The sequence below is a fragment of the Gopherus flavomarginatus genome, chromosome 7 (assembly GCF_025201925.1).
Source record: "Gopherus flavomarginatus isolate rGopFla2 chromosome 7, rGopFla2.mat.asm, whole genome shotgun sequence".
Classification (NCBI taxonomy): domain Eukaryota; kingdom Metazoa; phylum Chordata; order Testudines; family Testudinidae; genus Gopherus; species Gopherus flavomarginatus.
In genome coordinates this window covers 111,953,218-111,971,269 of record NC_066623.1, presented here as the reverse complement: position 1 = coordinate 111,971,269, position 18,052 = coordinate 111,953,218, and the positions used below count along the sequence as shown (strand labels likewise).

The window sequence follows — 18,052 nt, the reverse complement described above, 5'->3', positions numbered from 1 at the left end:
TGCCCCACCACAGCAGGCTGGGATCCGGGCAGGGCTAGGCCCGGCCAGTACTTGGCTGGGGGACAGCTAAAGAAATCCTGGGGCTGCAGGGAAAAGTTACATGGTGATTATTAAGGCAAGGTTCTCTCTTTGGGACTGATCCAGGCCTCAGCCTGGCCTGAGAGGGATGCCAGGCGGCTGGAGATACCAGCTGTCAGGTAAGAGATACTACAGGAGTCTTGCCCGCTTGCTGCCATTCGGACCCGAGAGTACTTTTTGCTGGACCATCACAGAGCCCTGGACCAGAAGGGAGCGCCAGATCAGGAGGTCATCACAGGCCTCCCCACACCGAAGCATTACAGTTCTCAGGAGACTGGACGGTTGTGCACCACGGGCAGGGAATGGAAGAGCTGAAGGTGCCATGAATGCCCCAGGCCCCTGCAATGGCAGCGAATGGATGTAGTGAGACAGACACTGGTTCGTATGAACTCTTGTGCCCTAGCTACACTCTGCTGCTCTACAGTCGTCCCTGGCTGCTGCAGACACACTGCAGCATCCTTCCCTTCCCGGGCAGGGCTAGAGTTATGGCAGCCATGTGCATTCTGGGAGCCTGCTAGAGGAGGCATGGCACGCAGAAGCAGACCGACGTGATTTTAGCTGAAGCCCTCCGGGTGCCGTCTATATTTAAGCCTCCTGCAGACGTTACGCCGAGTGAGGGCCATGTGCGGCTCCATGCTCAGCTGGAGGCAAGGGCTTGCCGCTCCCCTTCCTCCGCTCGGGCTTGGAAGGCGGGCTCTGGCCGCTGCGCACTCACGGGATCAGGGTTGAACTCGATAGGCGTGGGGTCTTTGCAGCTGCAAACACTGCCGTAACCTTCCACCTTGGTGCAGAACCTCCGCCGCCGGCGGTTCAGTTCCATGTCAGGCCAGTGGCACTCGGCATCTACGGAAGAACGGGAGACAAGTCGAGTTAAGACCACTGCTCTGGGAGGGGGGGAAAAGCAGGCAGCTCATCCCTTTGTGCCAGGGCAAGGATCCCAGGACACAGTCCTCCTGCCCTGCCACTTCACTGCCCCTGCCTGCAGCCTCGGCCGTCGTGCCATAGCTAATTGCCTCTAGTGGCAGGAATTCAGTGGCCATTTGGGCTGAGCGGATGCCTTCGCTGGTGGGCAAACCCTACATGTGCACAAAAGGCCCTGACAGCTGGATCAGCACAGAAGGGATGTGAGCTCTGAATGACATGAGATGTCTTGCAACTTCTATTTTAAGACCCACCCTCGGCATTGACAAACAATCCCCTGGAAGCAGGGAAAGGAAACCCACTCTTATCTCCTCCCCTCCTCCTGGCAGAAGCAAGCTGGTTTGCTATTGTAGAGTTGCTAAGAAAATAAGGGTGAGCACCGGATTTACAATAGAAGCACCAACTCCATTTTAACTGCCAGTCCTGTATTAAATGAGGGCAGCGACTTTAAAAAAAGAAAAAACAAAACAAAACTAAAAAACAAACCCACTGCTTCCTAGCCCCCAGAGACGGCCCTGTCAGAACAATGGGGGCTGAAGTCAGCCCTCATCACCCTCCAGTGCAAATTCCTCGCCGAGGGGATCGCACACCATTCTGCCTCACCTTCCCAGAAGAATGCCGTCCCTGAGGTATGTGAACAGAGTTCTTAGAGAGAGACCCCAAACTTTCCCATGCCAGCCAGAAGGTCACACAGTGCTGGCATCTGATTACCTGTAGGTCAGCAGCACCTCCAGGCCACCGCTGAGCTCAGAGCTCCATTGCGCTAGGCGCTGTACAGCCACTGTGAGAGACAGTACCTGCCCCACAGAGCTTGCAAAGTGTGGGGCACAGAAAGGTGAGTGGACTTACACAGTATCAGTGGCAGAGCCAAGAAAAGAATCCAGGTCTGAGCCAAGAGCCCTATCCACTAGGCCGCACTGCCCCCTCCCTCCACTCATGTCTCATCTCCATGGGGCCAGGTTTACAGCAGACTCCTGTTCCTCCGCCCCTCCCCGCTCACAACTGGGAACAGGGGCTGATCTCTTCTTGAGGGGTTCTCCAGCTGCAGGCGCCGAGGCAGATCAAGGGTCATGCCCCAGCGACCATCTCTCTCCCCCGACTCCGACCTCTTATCCAGGTGAGGCTCTGTGATGGGAAGGGGGCGCCCACCCTCCCAGCTGCTCTCTGCCCCTGTCTGCAGGAGCCCCCCCAGGGCCAGTGCAACCTATTAGGCAACCTTGGCAGTCGCCTTGGGCACTAGGATTTTGGAGGGGAGGGGGGGAGCAGCGTTTTCTTCAGTGACGACCGCATCTTCGGGGAGGAGATGGAGCAGGGGTGAGTGGGGAGCTGCCGCAGGGGAGGTGCCTCAGGGCGGAGGGGGAGGGGGTGGAGCAGAGGTGAGCTGGGGTGGGGAGCTGCCGCACGGCTCCCTAGGGTGGGGGAGCTTCTGCAGGGGAGGGGTGAAGCAGGGGTGAGCTGGGGCGGGGAGCTGCTGCGGGGGAGGTGCCTCAGGGTGGAGCAGAGGTGAGCTGGGGTGGGGAGCTGCCGCACGGCAGGCAGGGGTGAGGGGAGCTGCCACGGGGTGGGGAGGGGTGCCTCAGGGTGGAGGCGGGGAGCTGCTGCAGGGGGGGCGCCTCAGGGCGGGGAGGGCAGGAGGCTGCCGCAGGGCTTGGGGAGGGGGCAGGGCGCAAGGTGGAAGTTTCGCTTAGGGCACGAAACATCCTTGCACCAGCCCTGGAGCCCCCCCGAGGCCTACCTTCCACAGAGGTCAGCTGGACTTCGGTTTTCAGCAAGACGGGGTCCCCCCACGTGGAGAGCGCCGGGGACTTGGAATGCTTCTCGCCGTACACCTCGCCTGAGGGGCAGACATGCAGTCAGAGCCAGGCTGCTGCCGAATGGCGCTCAGGTGCCCACCCCCCTGGCCGCTGTACAGAGCCAGCCAGAACCCATGTCATCACCAAGAGACCAGCTGGTACCTCCTGCCCTCCAATAATGGCAGGAGCTTGAGAAGAAGACATGCCTCCCTCCCCAACACACTCAACCTGCACCCAGGAAGCAGGCCCCCATGGCCAAGAGATGCCGAGGTATGAGCAGAGTTGACTTCACCTTGCAGGGATTATGGCCCCTGCCCCTACTCACTGAGGGGACGCTATTTCCGTCTTTAGCCGCAGTCCATCCCTTCTGCCTCCACTCCCGCCCAGCCCCTGGGCCCGGCCGGAGCAAGGCTCTCACCTCCTTTCTTCCCCACAAAGCTCCACATGTCCCTCCAACTGAGGGACGAGACGACCTGGCTTCCCAAGCTCTTCAGGAGGCTCTTTGCCGAGTCTTTAAGGTGGAAGGAGCCTTCATCCTGGAACAGAACAGAATACATCATGAGGCGGCCCCTTCCTCTGCTCTGAACTGGCAGGATCCATCTCCCACTGCAGCCAGCAGGGTGGTCTTCCCATTGCCCCCCTCTAAACTCCACTGGAGGCTCAGCCCAGGAGAGCCACGTTTTGGAGCTGGTTGTTGGAAGGCCTCTTCCACTCACTCCCCAGCAGAGCTCGCCGATGCGCACCAGCTACAGGGAGATGCACCCCTCTGCAGATTGAGGGCGCTAAGCAGACCCACAGAGACGGTCAGAGCAGCCACACATTTCCGACTCAAGGTCATTGCCTTTGCAAAAATCAGTCAGAAAGACAGAAGTTGCCCCTGGGTCATAAGGGATATTAAATTGCATTATGGATTTAAAAAAAAGGTTAATCTTAATTCCTCTGGGGAATGTATCTTTCAAGCGATTTCCCACCTGAGACAGGTGATGCTGCACACCAGTGTCAATCAGAAATCAGGAAATGGAACAGTTTAAACATGAGGGCACCAAGGTGTTTTGGACATTGCATGTTTCAGAGAAGCTGCAGCTGAAGGACACTTTACAGGATAGAAAACGCACAACCCCACAACAGCACACGGCACCGGAGTGACAGAAAACAATGGGGGAGGAAGACACCCATCTAGATGCTCTTCCCACTCACACTGGTGGGAGACAGGGGTAACCCCATTCTGCTCAACAGCGGTACTCTGGGGTTACATTTAAGAGTTTTCAAACAAACAAGCACCCTTGTGCTTTCTCCACGTGGGGGCTATCTGGGAAGCGCTCCTCATAAACATCTGCAAAACTCACGTACGATCCTCCTTCAAAACTCCCCTTTGCCAGGATGGCTATAAAAAAAACTTGACAACGGTTCAGCTGCTGGGTGTGCTGAGACCACTGCCTGTCAGGCTGACCAGTATGGCTGCATTGTTTCCTTGGGCTTCTCAGTCTGTCCGTATTCAATTGATGCCTCTTGTCTTGTACTTAGAGTGTAAACTCCTTGGGGGCAGGGACCGTCTTTTTGTTCTGCGTTTGAACAGCACCCAGCACACTGGGGTCCTGGCCCATCACTGGGGCTACTAGGTGTTACTGTCATACATACGTTACATAATCCTTGGCATTCCCATAATACAAATAATAAGCTGGAGGAAAATGGGGCTCGCTGTCTGGCACGTGTGTTAGAACACTCATGAGACAAGACTGCACGGAGGCAGAGCCAGTTATTTTATCTGCAGTCTCCCTCGGCATCGGACCCACCTACCTTAATGGAGAAGATCAGGATGCGACCACGAGCGACCATGTTGAGGAAGAGGACCATGGCTTCATCTTCATGGGGTGAGTAGGTGTCAAATACTCTCTTGGCCATCACGTGACCCTGTAGATGTTCAAACACACGGCACAGCCTGCATGATACATGTACACCAGGCCCCCAGGCATGAGTGCCACCCAAAGCTCCTCACTGGAGGAAATTCAGTAAGGAGACATGCCAAGCACTCCACTTAGGAAGGAACTATCAGTTGCAAGCATCCAAAATGGGAAATGACTGCCTGGGAAGGAGTATTGCAGAAAGGGATCTGGGAGTCATAATAGATCACGAGCAAAATGAGTCAGTAGTGTAACACTATTGGTGGGGGGGGGGGGGGAGTAAGCATCATTCTGGGATGCATTAGCAGGATTGCTGTAAGCAGGACATGAGAAGTAATTCTTCTGCTCTACTCTGCGCTGATTAGGCCTCAGCTGGAGTATTGTGTCCAGTTCTGGGCACCGCATTTCAGGAAAGATGGGGACAAAGTGGAGAAAATCCAGAGAAGAGCAACAAAAATGATAAAAGGTCTAGAAAATGTGATCTATGAGGGAAGATTGAAAAAACTGGGTTTGTTTTAGTCTGGAGAAGAGAAGACAGAGGGGACATGATAGCAGTTTTCAAGTAAATAAAAGGTTGTTACAAGGAGGGGGAAGGGAAATTGTTCTCATTAAGCTCTGAGGATAGGACCAGAAGCAATGGGCTTAAACTGCAGCAATGGAGGTTTAGGTTGGGCATTAGGAAAAACTTCCTGTCAGGGTGATTAATCCCTGGAAGAAATTGCCTAGGGAGGTTGTGGAATCACCGTCATTGGAGGTTAGTAAGAACAGATTGAACAAACACCGGCCAGGGACGGGCTAGTTATTATGTCATCCTGAGGGCAGGGGATTGGACTAGATGCTCTCTCAATGTCCCTCTCAGTTCTCTGATTCACCAACTTTTTACCAGCCGTAAGGGTGAGCAATGGGGGCGGGGACGCAGAGCCTTAGGGGAAGAGGCTGTGGGGGGGGGGGGGGGGGAGTACTATGGTTCCGGTGCAGATGGCCCCCACACTTTTAAGGACCTTCCGTTGCCCCTGCATCCTGGCACTCTGGGAAGCCAAAAATAGAGTTAATTCTGCCCTACGTGAGCCAAAGCCCAACAACGTCAGCGGAATGACTCCCACTGAAGCCCATGGCCCCACCTCCAGCTACTTCCAACCATGGCTTTCCCAAGGCATTTCCTCGGGGGCTGTAATTTCCCTTGGCTGAGGCACCTAGCTCACGGGGCTGAAGCATCCAGCTCACGGAAGGGTTCTCCTGTTGTTGCCAGACATTCCACGGCAGCTCCAGTTGAGCTGGGCTGGCAGAGGAGAAACCCACCCACTGCTTTTAGACCGCTGCAAGAGAAGGGGTTCAGAGATTTCTCTTCAGCATGGAGAAATGCAAGACTGGCTTCACGCATGTAGCTAGCCCTCGGCGAGGGACAGCGTCACTGGGCAGAAACGCCAGACAGCCCCGCCTGAACACATGCAGGGACAATCAGTGCAATTTACCGTAGCCTGATTTAACACAATGATGTGGATCCCTCTTCCCTGCTCCCGAGCATCATCTTCCAAGACCTGTGGGAGGGGGGAAACGTTACTGTAGCAATCAGACAGGCCTCCCTAGCTCTTTCCCGGGAACGCCTCCATCCCAATGGGTTTGTCACACAGCTGCTCCTAGCGAGGGAGAATTCACTAAGCTTCACGTTCCAGCCCCTTCATTGGTTTCTCCAATTCGTGGCAGTGGGACACCTGCTGCCACTGTACTCAGCACAAGCCATCCTCAGAAGAGAGGAATTAGCCTGAGCCTGACCCTAGATCATTGAGTCATTAGGAGCTTTGTCGTTGACTTCAATGGGAGCAGAAGCAGGCTTACACTCAGGCCATTCAATTGCTGAGTATGGTAAAGGCCTTGGATGCACTCTGCTCCAGTGAGGAGCACTACGCTCCAGGATGGCCTTTGTTCAAGGTCTGGGTGACGGAGACCAGGTCTATTCTCGTTCCACCCATGCTGGTTTGCCCACCCTCAGCTCACGTGGGTAACCTGCAGCCTCCCGTGCCAGACACTCACTGTCGTCCCGTCCACAGCCACGTAGACCTTCGACCGGCTGGAGTACACCTCGATGTCCAAGACCTTCCTGCTGCTGGTGGGGCGGCGCGGGGTGTCCAGATGCTGCACACCTTCATCTAAGGATAGAGAGGTGCCCAAAGACTCAGACCTACCTGCTGAGTTGTGGCTCAGTGCCAGGAGGACCAACAGGTTCCCCTCAGTGGATGGGGGAGATTCCCAACCTATTAGCACAACACATGCTCTCTTGCCACTCCCAGCAGGCTGCAGCATCTCTCTTTACAGATCTGGTGGGATGTTCAAAAACATCCTTCCGAGAAGCCCAGCTGACACGGCCCCTGGCACTTGAGGGACCACGTGGCAAAGCTTGAGGACCTCCAGCTCTTTAATTCTGCCTGACAAGGGAAAAGGGGCAGGCAGAACCAGCTCCACCCAGCCTTCCTCAGTTGGTGTCTCAGTCCAGCTCTGGGTGGACAGAACTCCTTGTCTCCAGAACCATCTTGGCTGGCAGTCTGAACAGAGAAGTCAAGGATGGATAAGATGGCCATCCATGTATTCCCAGAACACCAGACATTCCAGTACTTCCAGGAATAGCGTGGGCCCACCCTTGTCGGTGTTGTACGCACCATGTGAGCAAGATCATGTCACACTGCACAGAGAATGCCATTTTGAACAGCATGCCACTCCACCCCCCACCCCCCGTGTCTGGTTTAGTCTCGATAGCGGACAGGAGACCAACCACCAAACAGAGAGGGCTGTCTGGTCTAAAGCCAGACAAATGGCCTGCCGAAGAATGGAGCAGACCCAGAATGAAGTACTATCTCTAGCTGCATGCAGAGGGTTCAATCAACATTATGGCAAGGGCTGGTCAGAAGTTTTCCATCAAAAATTGTCTTTCCAGCAGAAAAAATGGGGGTTTCAGTTACACAATCCTCCCCTCCCCCCAGAAAAAACAAAAAACAAAAGAGCTTGCTTTCTGGAAATGATTTCAGTGTTTCCATCAAAACCACAAAATTCCTGAAAACTGAAATATTTCATTTTTGACACACTGCCCTAGTACCTCATGGGAGTTGTAGTCCTGTTTCCTCACCTCCCCATTCTCTTCTATGGACTGGGCTCCCCAGGCAAACTCGATGTCTAGTTGGCAGCCATTATCAAGCAGAGTGCCCCAGGGGTCGGTTTTGTTCAACATCTTCATTAACGATCTGGATGATGGGATGGATTGCACTCTCAGCAAGTTCGGGGATAATAAGCTGGGGGGAGATGTAGATATGCTGCAGGGGAGGGATAGGGTCCAGAGAGACCTGGACAAATTGGAGGACTGGGCCAAAAGAAATCTGAGGAGATTCAACAAGGACAAGTGCAGAGTCCTGCACTTAGGACAGAAGAATCCCATGCACTGCTACAGGCTGGGGACCAACTGGCTAAGCAGCAGTTCTGCAGAAGAGGACCTGGGGATTACAGTGGATGAGAAGCTGGAAATGAGTCAGCAGTGTGCCTTTGCGGCCAAGAAGGCCAACGGCATATTGGGTTGCATTAGTAGGAGCATCGCCAGCAGATTTAGGGAAGTGATTATTCCCCTCTATTCGGCACTGGTGAGGCCGCACCTGGAGTATTGCATCCAGTTTTGGGCCCCCTGCTATAGAAGGGATGTGGACAAATTGGAGAGAGTCCAGAGGAGGGCAAATGAAAATGATCAGGGGGCTGGGGCACATGACGTAGGAGAGGCTGAGGGAACTGGGGTTATTTAGTCTGCAGAAGAGAAGAGTTAGGGGGGATTTGATAGCAGCCTTCAACTACCTGAAGGGGGGTTCCAAAGAGGATGGAGCTCGGCTGTTCAGTGGTGGCAGATGACAGAACAAGGAACAATGGTCTCAAGTTGCAGTGGGGGGAGGTTTAGGTTGGATATTAGGAAAACACTATTTCACTAGGAGGGTGGTGAAGCACTGGAATGGTTACCTAGGGAGGTGGTGGAATCTCCTTCCTTAGAGGTTTTGAAGGTCAGGCTTGACAAAGCCCTGGCTGGGATGATTTAGTTGGGGTTGGTCCTGCTTTGAGCAGGGGGTTGGACTAGATGACCTCCTGAGGTCTCTTCCAATCCTAATTGTCTATGATTTTACAAAACTACATCTCCCAGGATGTGCTAGGTTCAGGGGACTCCCGAGGATGCAATTGCTGCCCTTAACCATGAGGTGAGACCATGGTACACCATGGGAGATGTAGTCCAACAAGGAGTATAGCCTATACATTAGAAGAGTGGGCGCACAGGGCACCTGAAATACAACTCCCATGCGGTACTACAGCAGCATTTCCAGCTAAAAATATTTTTGGTTTAAATTTTGTTTGCCAAAAAAGTTGATTTCTCCCCCCATGGAAAGTTTTACCAAAGCCTGTTTTCTAGCCAGCTCTGGTACAGCATGGCCGCACGCATTGGCAGGGTGGCATGGGAATGGGTTGACTTCTGCCGCCTTGACTGGGCCCCCTCAGACTCACCATAGTCTTGCACAGACTCCTCCTCCTCTTCGCTGGCAGCTCTTCTAGTGTCCAAGATCAGCTTAATATTCACAATCACAGTTACAAGCAGAAAGAGGACGGCACCCATCTGCAAGGCAAAGAGCTCTGGGCCAGTTACACGCCACATGACAACGTGTTAGGATAAACCACAATATGATCCTTGCAGAGGATCTCAGATATCATGGTTTTCCCTAGCACACAGAGGGAAGGGTGCTCCAGTGGCTAGAGTGTTTGTCTAGGACTTGAAACACCCAGGCTCAATTCCTAGTTCTGCCACGCACTTCCTGTGTGACTTGGGCTAGTCACTTAGCCAGGCCATACCTCAGTTTCCTCATCTGTATAATAGGGATAACACCCCTGCTTCACAGGGGTGCGTGAGGGAAAAAAAAACCCCAAAACAAAACACAACCACATTAGAAGAATGTGGATGTCAGGAAATTCAGCATTACACCTTAACTCCCCCTGCATTACGATCTCTGCAGCGATTCACACACCCAGATGAGCGCAGTCAGAGTTCTAGGGGGAAAGAGAGGAGTGGCAGGATTTTATTTCCTCTGCATGCCTGGAGACAGCAATGCAGTCACTTCCATGACATTACAGAGCATTGCACGCTGCAGAGAACATCACACGGCCCAGCTGCCTGTGATGCTATTGTAATGAAAGAGCCCGGCGTACGGCAGACCTATCAGGAGATGGAGGTTTCTATTGGAACTTCAAGGGTGAGCTTTGTGTGTCATTTGCAATCCTTGCCCAGCCACCTGGGCTGAGGATACAGCAAGAGCTAGAAATGACCTTTCAGGGCTGAAATTGAGACAGAAAGGTTGGCCAATGCCCTAACCACATAGACTGGGGCTCTGGCGATCTGAGCTCAAATCCTGGTGTTGCCACACTCCAGCGTGACCTTGGACAAGTCGCAGAATGACTCCCACTGCGTTAGTGCCCCTCCCATCTCTAAAAGGAGGAGGATATCCCTCAATTGGCGTAGGGACGGGTTTAGATGCCATGGGGGTTATATACATGCTTCGAGTCACCAAAGCTGGAAGTCACAAAAGTTCTTGATCGCATCCCCAGTGGAGGTGGGATATAGCAACAAAAGAGACAAGACTCCTTCACTCTGCTACATACTCTGGTGCCCATCATGCCGGCGTTAGCTCTAGTTAATACTCAGAGAGCCGTCCTCCAAAGCAGTCGGCGCAAGATTATTTACAACTGCAAGACTGGAAACTGACCGATGGGGAATGCCATTTGCTCACTGGGCACCAAAGACATCTATCACACATTCGGCAGATGGGAGGCAGGTCCACATGGCCTCAGTCCAGCCTGGAGTTGTGTCATCGTCTTGTATTTGGGGGAGCAGCTCCATTTCAATAACTGGGTTTTAGATCCCTGTTTACAGATCAGGGGAGCTTGTCTCAGCCATTCCTCTCCTATCCACTGTGCCTCGCCTTTAGTCTATGGCCGCTTGACTTCTATTAGCAAGTGCCTCATTTTATGAGTGGAGCTGTGTCTAGGAGCCAGGCTATGCGGAAAGACAGCAGATAAAAAACAAGAGCCAATTAGTTGCTTAAGCCTGTTGGATAGGAAGAATCCAGCAAGAGAAAGCCACCTTCCCAGCTACTCCTTCTGCTCCAGCTTTTCACTGAAGTACAGAGAGTTTTTCCTCTCACCGGTGGTAGCCAGAGCAGGTTTGTTCCAGGGAGCTCGCTGCACAGTGCGCCAGCCCAGATTTCGTTATTAACGCCGACAGTGTCATTAAATTGGGATTGAAGAGTACTTAGATAGTACCAGGGTCTTAAACAGCTCTGCACAGAAACACATTCCCTTCTCGTGAAGGCTCAGACACACACACCTCCCCTCCTCCCAGCTCCGTTACAGCCATTCAGGCTGGGAGGATGCCACTCTCCTGCTGAGCGTCTGCGAGACTGCCTAGACTAGCGGCTATGCAGCAAGACAGAAGGCGCATCCAAGGATCTGAATGACTGGATTTCTGTTGCAATGCCCATGGAGTTAGAATATCAACCCCAAGGGCTACGGGCTGCTGATTACAGGCCCTAACGCTTTGCTGCTTTTGGATAGCAGGGACAGACGCTGGAGCAGATCCGTACTGCCTGATGCACGGGTAAAGGGCTTGTTTAACCGAAGAGCAGCGCCACCTAATCAGGGTCAACAATGCACAGGTAACGGAATGGGGAAGGAGATGCAGAGCGAGCAGCCAGCACAGGCTTCATGGGGCTCTGACATGGGAGAGATACAGCCAGTTTCCATCCACCCCACTACAAAAGTTATTCTTAAAAAGGTCCCACCCTTGTCCAATACAATTAGAATCCAACTGGTTCATACCTGGCCATTTGTTTATCTACAAATAGAAGCAGCTGAAAAAACTTCCCAGGTGCCATATGCTGAGGAGCCTTTGTTAGACTCCCAGGCCCTGTATGTGGGTTGTTTATTAGCCAGAGCCTATCAATATAAGCTATAAATATCCTTAGCTGGTGGTGGCAGGAGTAGCTAAGGTATCGACCCAGGAGACCTGGGTTCTGTCCCTCACTGCACCACTGACTCGCTAGGCGATCTCAGACAAGACACTTCTTTTCTTTGTTTCTCCATCTGAAAAAATGGGCCCACACCAACTGCACTGGGGGCTGGCAAAGCTTAATTTTTTATGTTGGGTTTTCAGCAGCTCCCATCACAGCAGCACTCAAGCACCAAACAGGCCATGTCGATGTACAAAGCATAACAAAAATTCTTCTCTTCACCTCCCTCCATGTTCTAGTTCACCAGCGTTACAGTCTTGCTATGAGATCCTCAAATGGGAGCTAACAGGCAAGGCAAGTGACTATTAATTCTTTTTGAAGGGTGTGTTAACCTGTTAATAATTTTCCCACCATGGCACAGCCTCATTCCCTTCACCCCTTGCCAATCACTCGAGTCTCGGTAGGACGCACACACAGGCTGGCCAGAAGCTGCAGAACTGTGCGGCTTTGGATAGCTGTTTCTGAAGCAGCCACCCCATGCCTCAGGCATGTCCATCCCCATCACCTTGTTACTTCCAAAGGGACTCAACCAGATCTCCAGCTGGGGTCAAACTGGCTTCAATGGAGCAACACGATTGACACCAACTGAGAATTTGGCGTTCAGCTTTCTAGAGTGCACACATACATGCACTTGCCACTGCTTTATTAAAGGGACTGTAAACAATTGCTTCTGCACCTGCAGAGGCAGGATGCTCCAGTGGTTACAACCCTGGCCTCGGACTTGGGAGCTCAATCCCCTGCTCTGCCACAGACTCCCTGTGTGACCCTGGGCATAGCCTTTCAACATCCCCATTGTGGTGTCACAGCCCTTTCTTGGAAGGTAAGAGTGGACACACTGGGTCAGAGCAAGGGTCCATCTAGCCCAGTCTCCTGTCTTCCGACAGTGGCCAATGCCAGGTGCTTCAGAGAGAACAAACAGAGCAGGGAATCATCAAGTGATCCATCCCCTGTGGCCCAATCCCAGCATCTGGCAGTCAGAGGCTAGGGCAACCCAGAGCATGAGGTTGCATCCCTGACCATCTTGGCTAATTGCCATTGATGGATAGGCGCTCCATGAACTTCTCATTCTTTTAAGAACTTAGCTGGGGATTGGTCCTGCTTTGAGCAGGGGGTGTGACTAGATGACCTCCTGAGGTCCCTTCTGACCCTGAGATTCTGTGATTCTAGTTAGACGTTTGGCCTTCACGGCATCCCCTGGCAATGAGTTCCACAGGTTGCTTTTGTGTTCTGTGATGTAGTACTTCCCTTGGTTTGTCTTAAACCCACTGCCTACTAATTTTATTGACTGACCTCTGGTTCTTGCATTATTTACTCCCCTACATAACACTTCACTATTCACGTTCCCCACACCAGGCATGATTTTATAGACCTCTCTCATACCGCCCCTGCTTACTCATCCCTTTTCCAAGCTGAAAAGTCCCAGTCATTTTAAATCTCCCCTCATATGGAAGCTGTTTAATCATAGAATATCAGGGTTGGAAGGGACTTCAGGAGGTCATCTAGTCCAACCCCCTGCTCAAGCAGGACCAATCCCCAGATTTTTACCCCAGTTCCCTAAATGGTCCCCTCGAAGTTTGAACTCACAACCCTGGGTTTAGCAGGCCAATGCTCAAACCACTGAGCACTCCCTCCCATAAACTTTCAGATCACAGAAGCAGCATTTACAGGGCAGAGAGGAAGCCATATCTTTCCAGCTCTCAGAAGAAGGGTTACAATGTCGTGAAACCTTTAAAGAGAAGAGATCCCGGAAACATCCCAGAAAACATCTAAGGACTGGAGACTCAAAGCTGTATATAAGTGGAAAAAAAGGCAGAAAATATGGAGCAAATAACTGAAAAAAGGATGGGAGAGGGGGAAAGATGAGACAGAGCTATGAAGGTGATGGGTCTACCTTTAAAGGTTGAGTTTATGACTGTCAATCAGTAGCCAAATAATTCAGAACATAGTCCAACTCCAAAACTCTAGGGTAAGAAAAGCATAGTAATTGAGGCACTAAGTTTACAAACCAAGATTTCTAACACATACAGGCAAATAGGTAAGAAGATATCAGTTTTCATAATTACACCACATGACAAAGTGTTAATCAAAATATTTCAACATACATAGCACCCACTGAAATCTGATGTGTATACTATATTTATGCCAGGGACTGTTCCTGACCTCTTCTTGGATGGTGGGTTTTTCTTTTTTAAAGATTAATCACTTCTGACTAGTGGAGACTTATAAATTTAAAGACGCTGGAAGGGAAATCAGTTTTTGGTCTCTACTCCCACCTCAACAACAGGTGTGTCTGTGACAGGTTCAGTCTCTGCTACTCTAACTTCCCCAACCCCAGCTTTTCCCCTTGGATCATTCTCCCATACGAATATATCCACAATGCTTGCCTCTGCTGTTGCCCTGATCTTGCCCAAGCAGTAATGTGAAGGTGAAATGCTACTTGAGAGTTTCAGTGCTGTATACAAGGGTTTGAGTATCAGCAGAACTGAGGACTCTTGTTAAAGGAACAGTCATCTTGGGGAAAAAAAACTCAGGAAATCTTTAAACCTACTAGTTATTTGGAATGCTTAATTTCAGTAAAAAAAGTTAGAGAACACACATTTTTTGGTGTAATATCTTGGTGCATCAGACAGTACTTGTTTATGGACAATTTCTCCTCTGTGTATCCCTGCTGGAAAAAAGGCAGCTGTATAAATGGGGGAGCAGAAGAGCCCTTCTGAAGTTTTATTTTTATTTACTATTTAAAGGAAGTTCTATCAGGAAGTGAAATTTTGGGAATGCAGTGAATTTCAAAATTTGAAGTTTACAAGCTCCCTTTAATTGGGCCTACAGACTTGGTAAAACAATACTTCATCAGTTTACAACCAGTGACATTCCACCCCCTAATCATTTTTGTTGCCTTTCTCTGTACCTTTTCTAATGCTAACATCTCTTTTTGGACATGGGAGCATCAAGAATTACACACAGTATTAAAGATGTGGGCGTACATGGATTTATATAGTGGCATTATGATATTTACCATCTTATTATCTATCCCTTTCCTAATGGTTCCTAACATGGTTACCTTTTTTGAGTGCTGCTGCACGTTGAGTGGATTTTTCCGAGACTATCCACAGTGACTCCAAGCTCTCTTTCCTGAGCAGTAACAGCTAATTTAGACCACATCATTTTGTGGGTGTACTTGGGATCCCCCTCTCCCACCGCAAAGTGCATTACCAGGACTTTGGGAGGATACATACAGTAATTGCAAGATGCTTCGATACTACGGTGATGGGGCAGCTCCTGAGATACACAAACAAACAAAACCATGTTCCGCTCTGAGCTAAGAAAGAGAAACCCACTACCCTGGCAGCACCAAGAATGAGAGCCTCTCTTGGCTGTGCAGAGGGATCACACAACAAAAAACTGACCGGCTCTAGTTTCCCTGGCCAAGATCACAGCGGAGAAGCCTTATTAGTCGAAGCCTCACAAGGATTTCCCTTGCCCTCTGGAAGTCAAACCCAGAGCTAGGGCTCAAAACTAGGACCAAGCAAGCCCACCCTCCGCTCCTGGAAATGCTATTTAACAGTTGCTGAGCTGTGCTTGTTCCAGTAATAAACAACATCTAACCACTGGTGAAGTCTATAAAAACCCCCGTTGTCTGCAGGAGAAAAATCTTTAACTGGCTGCTGGCACTTGCTGTAGCTAAAGGAGAGTTAGACTCATTCTATTCTGCATTTTAAGGGTAAAACGCAACTCAGGTGGCTTCTGATTGGACAATTTATTCTCTTCCACCACGTTAGGTTACAGGGGCTGCAGCCAATTCCACCAACACAGACTCCATAATCCATGGGCTTTGCAAGTTTATCTTCTCTAATCCCCCCCAGGCATGATTCACATTCCTCCAGAGAACTCACCTGGCATAGCCGCCTGACAGCTCTCTGATTCATCAGCTTGTACTTCCAGGAGAGGTACCAGCTCCGGTTTTTCCGCGGGACAAACTGCTTGGCTGGAGCGTTGGGTTTCCACTCATCCATTATCACAGGGCGAGGAGAATGGGTGAGGGGAGCAGCATGAGGCAGCTGTCAGGATCTGGTAGGCTCCGGTCCCATTCCTTCAAGGGTTCCTGCTGCGACAGGATCAGCAGATAATAAGACCTATGGTTGAACCAGGAAGTGATAACCTGTTCCACCCACTCCCAGCCTGACACTGGGCAGGTCAGGAAGAGAAGAGGCAGTGTAGGTGCTCCGGATCAGAGTTACCCCTAGGGCAGGAAATTAGCTGCAGGGCAGACAGATGTCACCCCGAGCCCATGTCAATGCAAAAATCAGGCCCCTAGCACACAGAATCAGGAGTGACAATTTGCCAGCAGCGGGAGCGTCACCATCCCCTTTTTCAGGGCGGAGGGGCACATGTTGTGATCCACGATGGGCGAACAAGCAGCAGGTTGCTTTGTCCCTGTGCCACCGGTTACAATCTGGCAGAGGCTGGTAGCGACCAAGAGCCATTTACTGACCTGTGGGGAGTGAACGGGTGGCTTCAGTCCAGTTCCTAATGGAACCAGTGTCTGCAGCAGGGACAGCAGCATTGGAGCTGGCACTCTGATCAGCAGGAAATCCTCTGCTGTCACCCCACACTGCCCCAGACCTCATTAGCTAGGGTGCGAGGATACTCTCGTGCCGTGCCATCCTGCCCCACGCTGTTCCAGGGGCTCCCTGAGAATTTCTGGGAAGCAGCCACCCCAAGCAAGGGGAGTCTTTAAACCCACCAGGGTGTCATGCACACCAGACACGACGGGGGGCACAGAAACCCCCAAATCTCAGCCCCGCTTACCACAACTCACCCCGCACGCCCAACGGGAGTGCTCCATCCGCAAGGTCACCCCCCACACGCTGTAATATTAGAGGGGAACCCACTGCCACACAGCACCCCAGGGCAGGGTGCCTGGCAGACAGGCTGCAGTATCTCTATGGGGCATGGGCTCCGAGCAGCTGCTCCGACCGCCGGAGAAAGTGGAGGGAAGGGGAGATTTAAATGCTAAGCGAGTTAGGCTGGGGGGGGTGAGAAATCCACTAGCAGAGCTCCCCCTCCTCCATGTTTGAGAGTGGGGGGCAGCAATGGGGAGGGTCTCCCCCTGCATGCATCACTCCTCCCCCGCCCCATTCACTTAGCGGAAGCGGAACACGGATTTGCAACAGTGTTGCCGCAGGGCCAGGCTGCCCCGGCCGATCCCGGGGGCCCCGGCAGGGATCGCGGCGGGTGACGGGGCCTCCCGGCTCTGCAGCGCCCCGGGGACGCTACTCACTGTCGGGGAGGCTGCACCTTGCAGGCCGGGCCCCCTCCTCAGGGGCGGGCGCTGGGCACCGCGGAGCTGCCCCCCTGCGGCAGCCGCCCCCTTCCCCCGCTCGGGAAAGGCTGAAATCGACGCGCCCGCCCGCTTCCGGCGCGGGATTTGCAGCTCGCAGCCTGCTCTTAAAGGGGAAACAGGGAGGGGAGCCGGGGGGGTCCACTCCGGAGCTAGCGGCAGCTGCCCACGTGGGGCCAGGTTCCCCCCCCCCCGTGGGGAGCTTTTCAGAGCCCCTGGGGATGGGTCTGTGCGCTGATGGGAGAGCGCCGCTGCCAACCTGCCCTCCTCCTGGGGCTCCAGCCCCTGGGCAAGCCAGGCTGCAGTACCCAGGAGATGCAGAGAGGGACCAGGACAATTGTGGCTCGCCCCTCTCCTTGCACAGTGTCTAGGCACAGCATTACCTCCCTGAGCCAGGAAGAAAAGTACAGTGCGGGAGCTGGGGCCTCGGGACTCGGCCTCATCTAGCTGTGTGTCATGAGCCCTGTACTGCCCACAGAGATTTTCCTGTAGCTTCGGAATGCTTTGCATTGTGGCCACAGCTATTGTACATGGTCCTGCTGGTATGGAAGTAGCATTATAACCCTATCTATTTAGCCAATGAGGCAAACTGAGGAGCAGAGGTAGTGAGTAATTGGCCGAAACTCACCCAGCAAGTCAGAGGCCTCCAGCAGTGTTGCTAACTCTTCTGATATTTTTTTCATGAATCTCGAGATATTGAGAGAGGGGAGGGGTTATTCAAGCCCCCAGCTCCTGGAGTAACATGAGTTTGTGAAAAATCTGTTTTCATTTAAGAAAATATAGTTTCTCTCTCTTGTGGTTGCAGAATAAAGCTAGAAAATGTGAACTGAGGGCATGATAAGGGCTCAGAAACCACAAGAAAAAAAGTACGCAACCTTTTAAATAAATCATGATTTTAAAGCAAATATTATGAAATTTTTTTTGAGGAATGAGGGTCTGACTCAT

At 52.0% G+C, this 18,052-nt stretch overlaps 1 protein-coding gene across 4 annotated transcripts in view; it reads right to left on the bottom strand.

Annotated features, from left to right (window-relative positions):
• POMGNT1 (protein O-linked mannose N-acetylglucosaminyltransferase 1 (beta 1,2-)) overlaps window positions 1–17,137 on the bottom strand; it is a 33,309-nt gene extending 16,172 nt beyond the window's left edge. Inside the window, exons 1-9 of one of the 4 annotated variants that reach the window (XM_050961838.1) lie at window positions 17,048–17,137; window positions 15,660–15,871; window positions 9,215–9,323; window positions 6,725–6,840; window positions 6,166–6,231; window positions 4,590–4,703; window positions 3,211–3,328; window positions 2,735–2,833; window positions 794–921 (exon numbers count right to left, since the gene is read on the bottom strand). In XM_050961838.1, coding sequence (XP_050817795.1) covers window positions 794–921; window positions 2,735–2,833; window positions 3,211–3,328; window positions 4,590–4,703; window positions 6,166–6,231; window positions 6,725–6,840; window positions 9,215–9,323; window positions 15,660–15,779 — 870 coding nt within the window. In that variant the 5' untranslated portion in view covers window positions 15,780–15,871; window positions 17,048–17,137. Of the gene's footprint in view, window positions 1–793; window positions 922–2,734; window positions 2,834–3,210; window positions 3,329–4,589; window positions 4,704–6,165; window positions 6,232–6,724; window positions 6,841–9,214; window positions 9,324–15,659; window positions 15,872–16,575; window positions 17,000–17,047 lie in introns of those variants that run through there. The other 3 variants (XM_050961840.1, XM_050961841.1, XM_050961837.1) reach the window with 3 other exon arrangements.
• Between the last annotated feature and the right edge of the window lie 915 nt (window positions 17,138–18,052).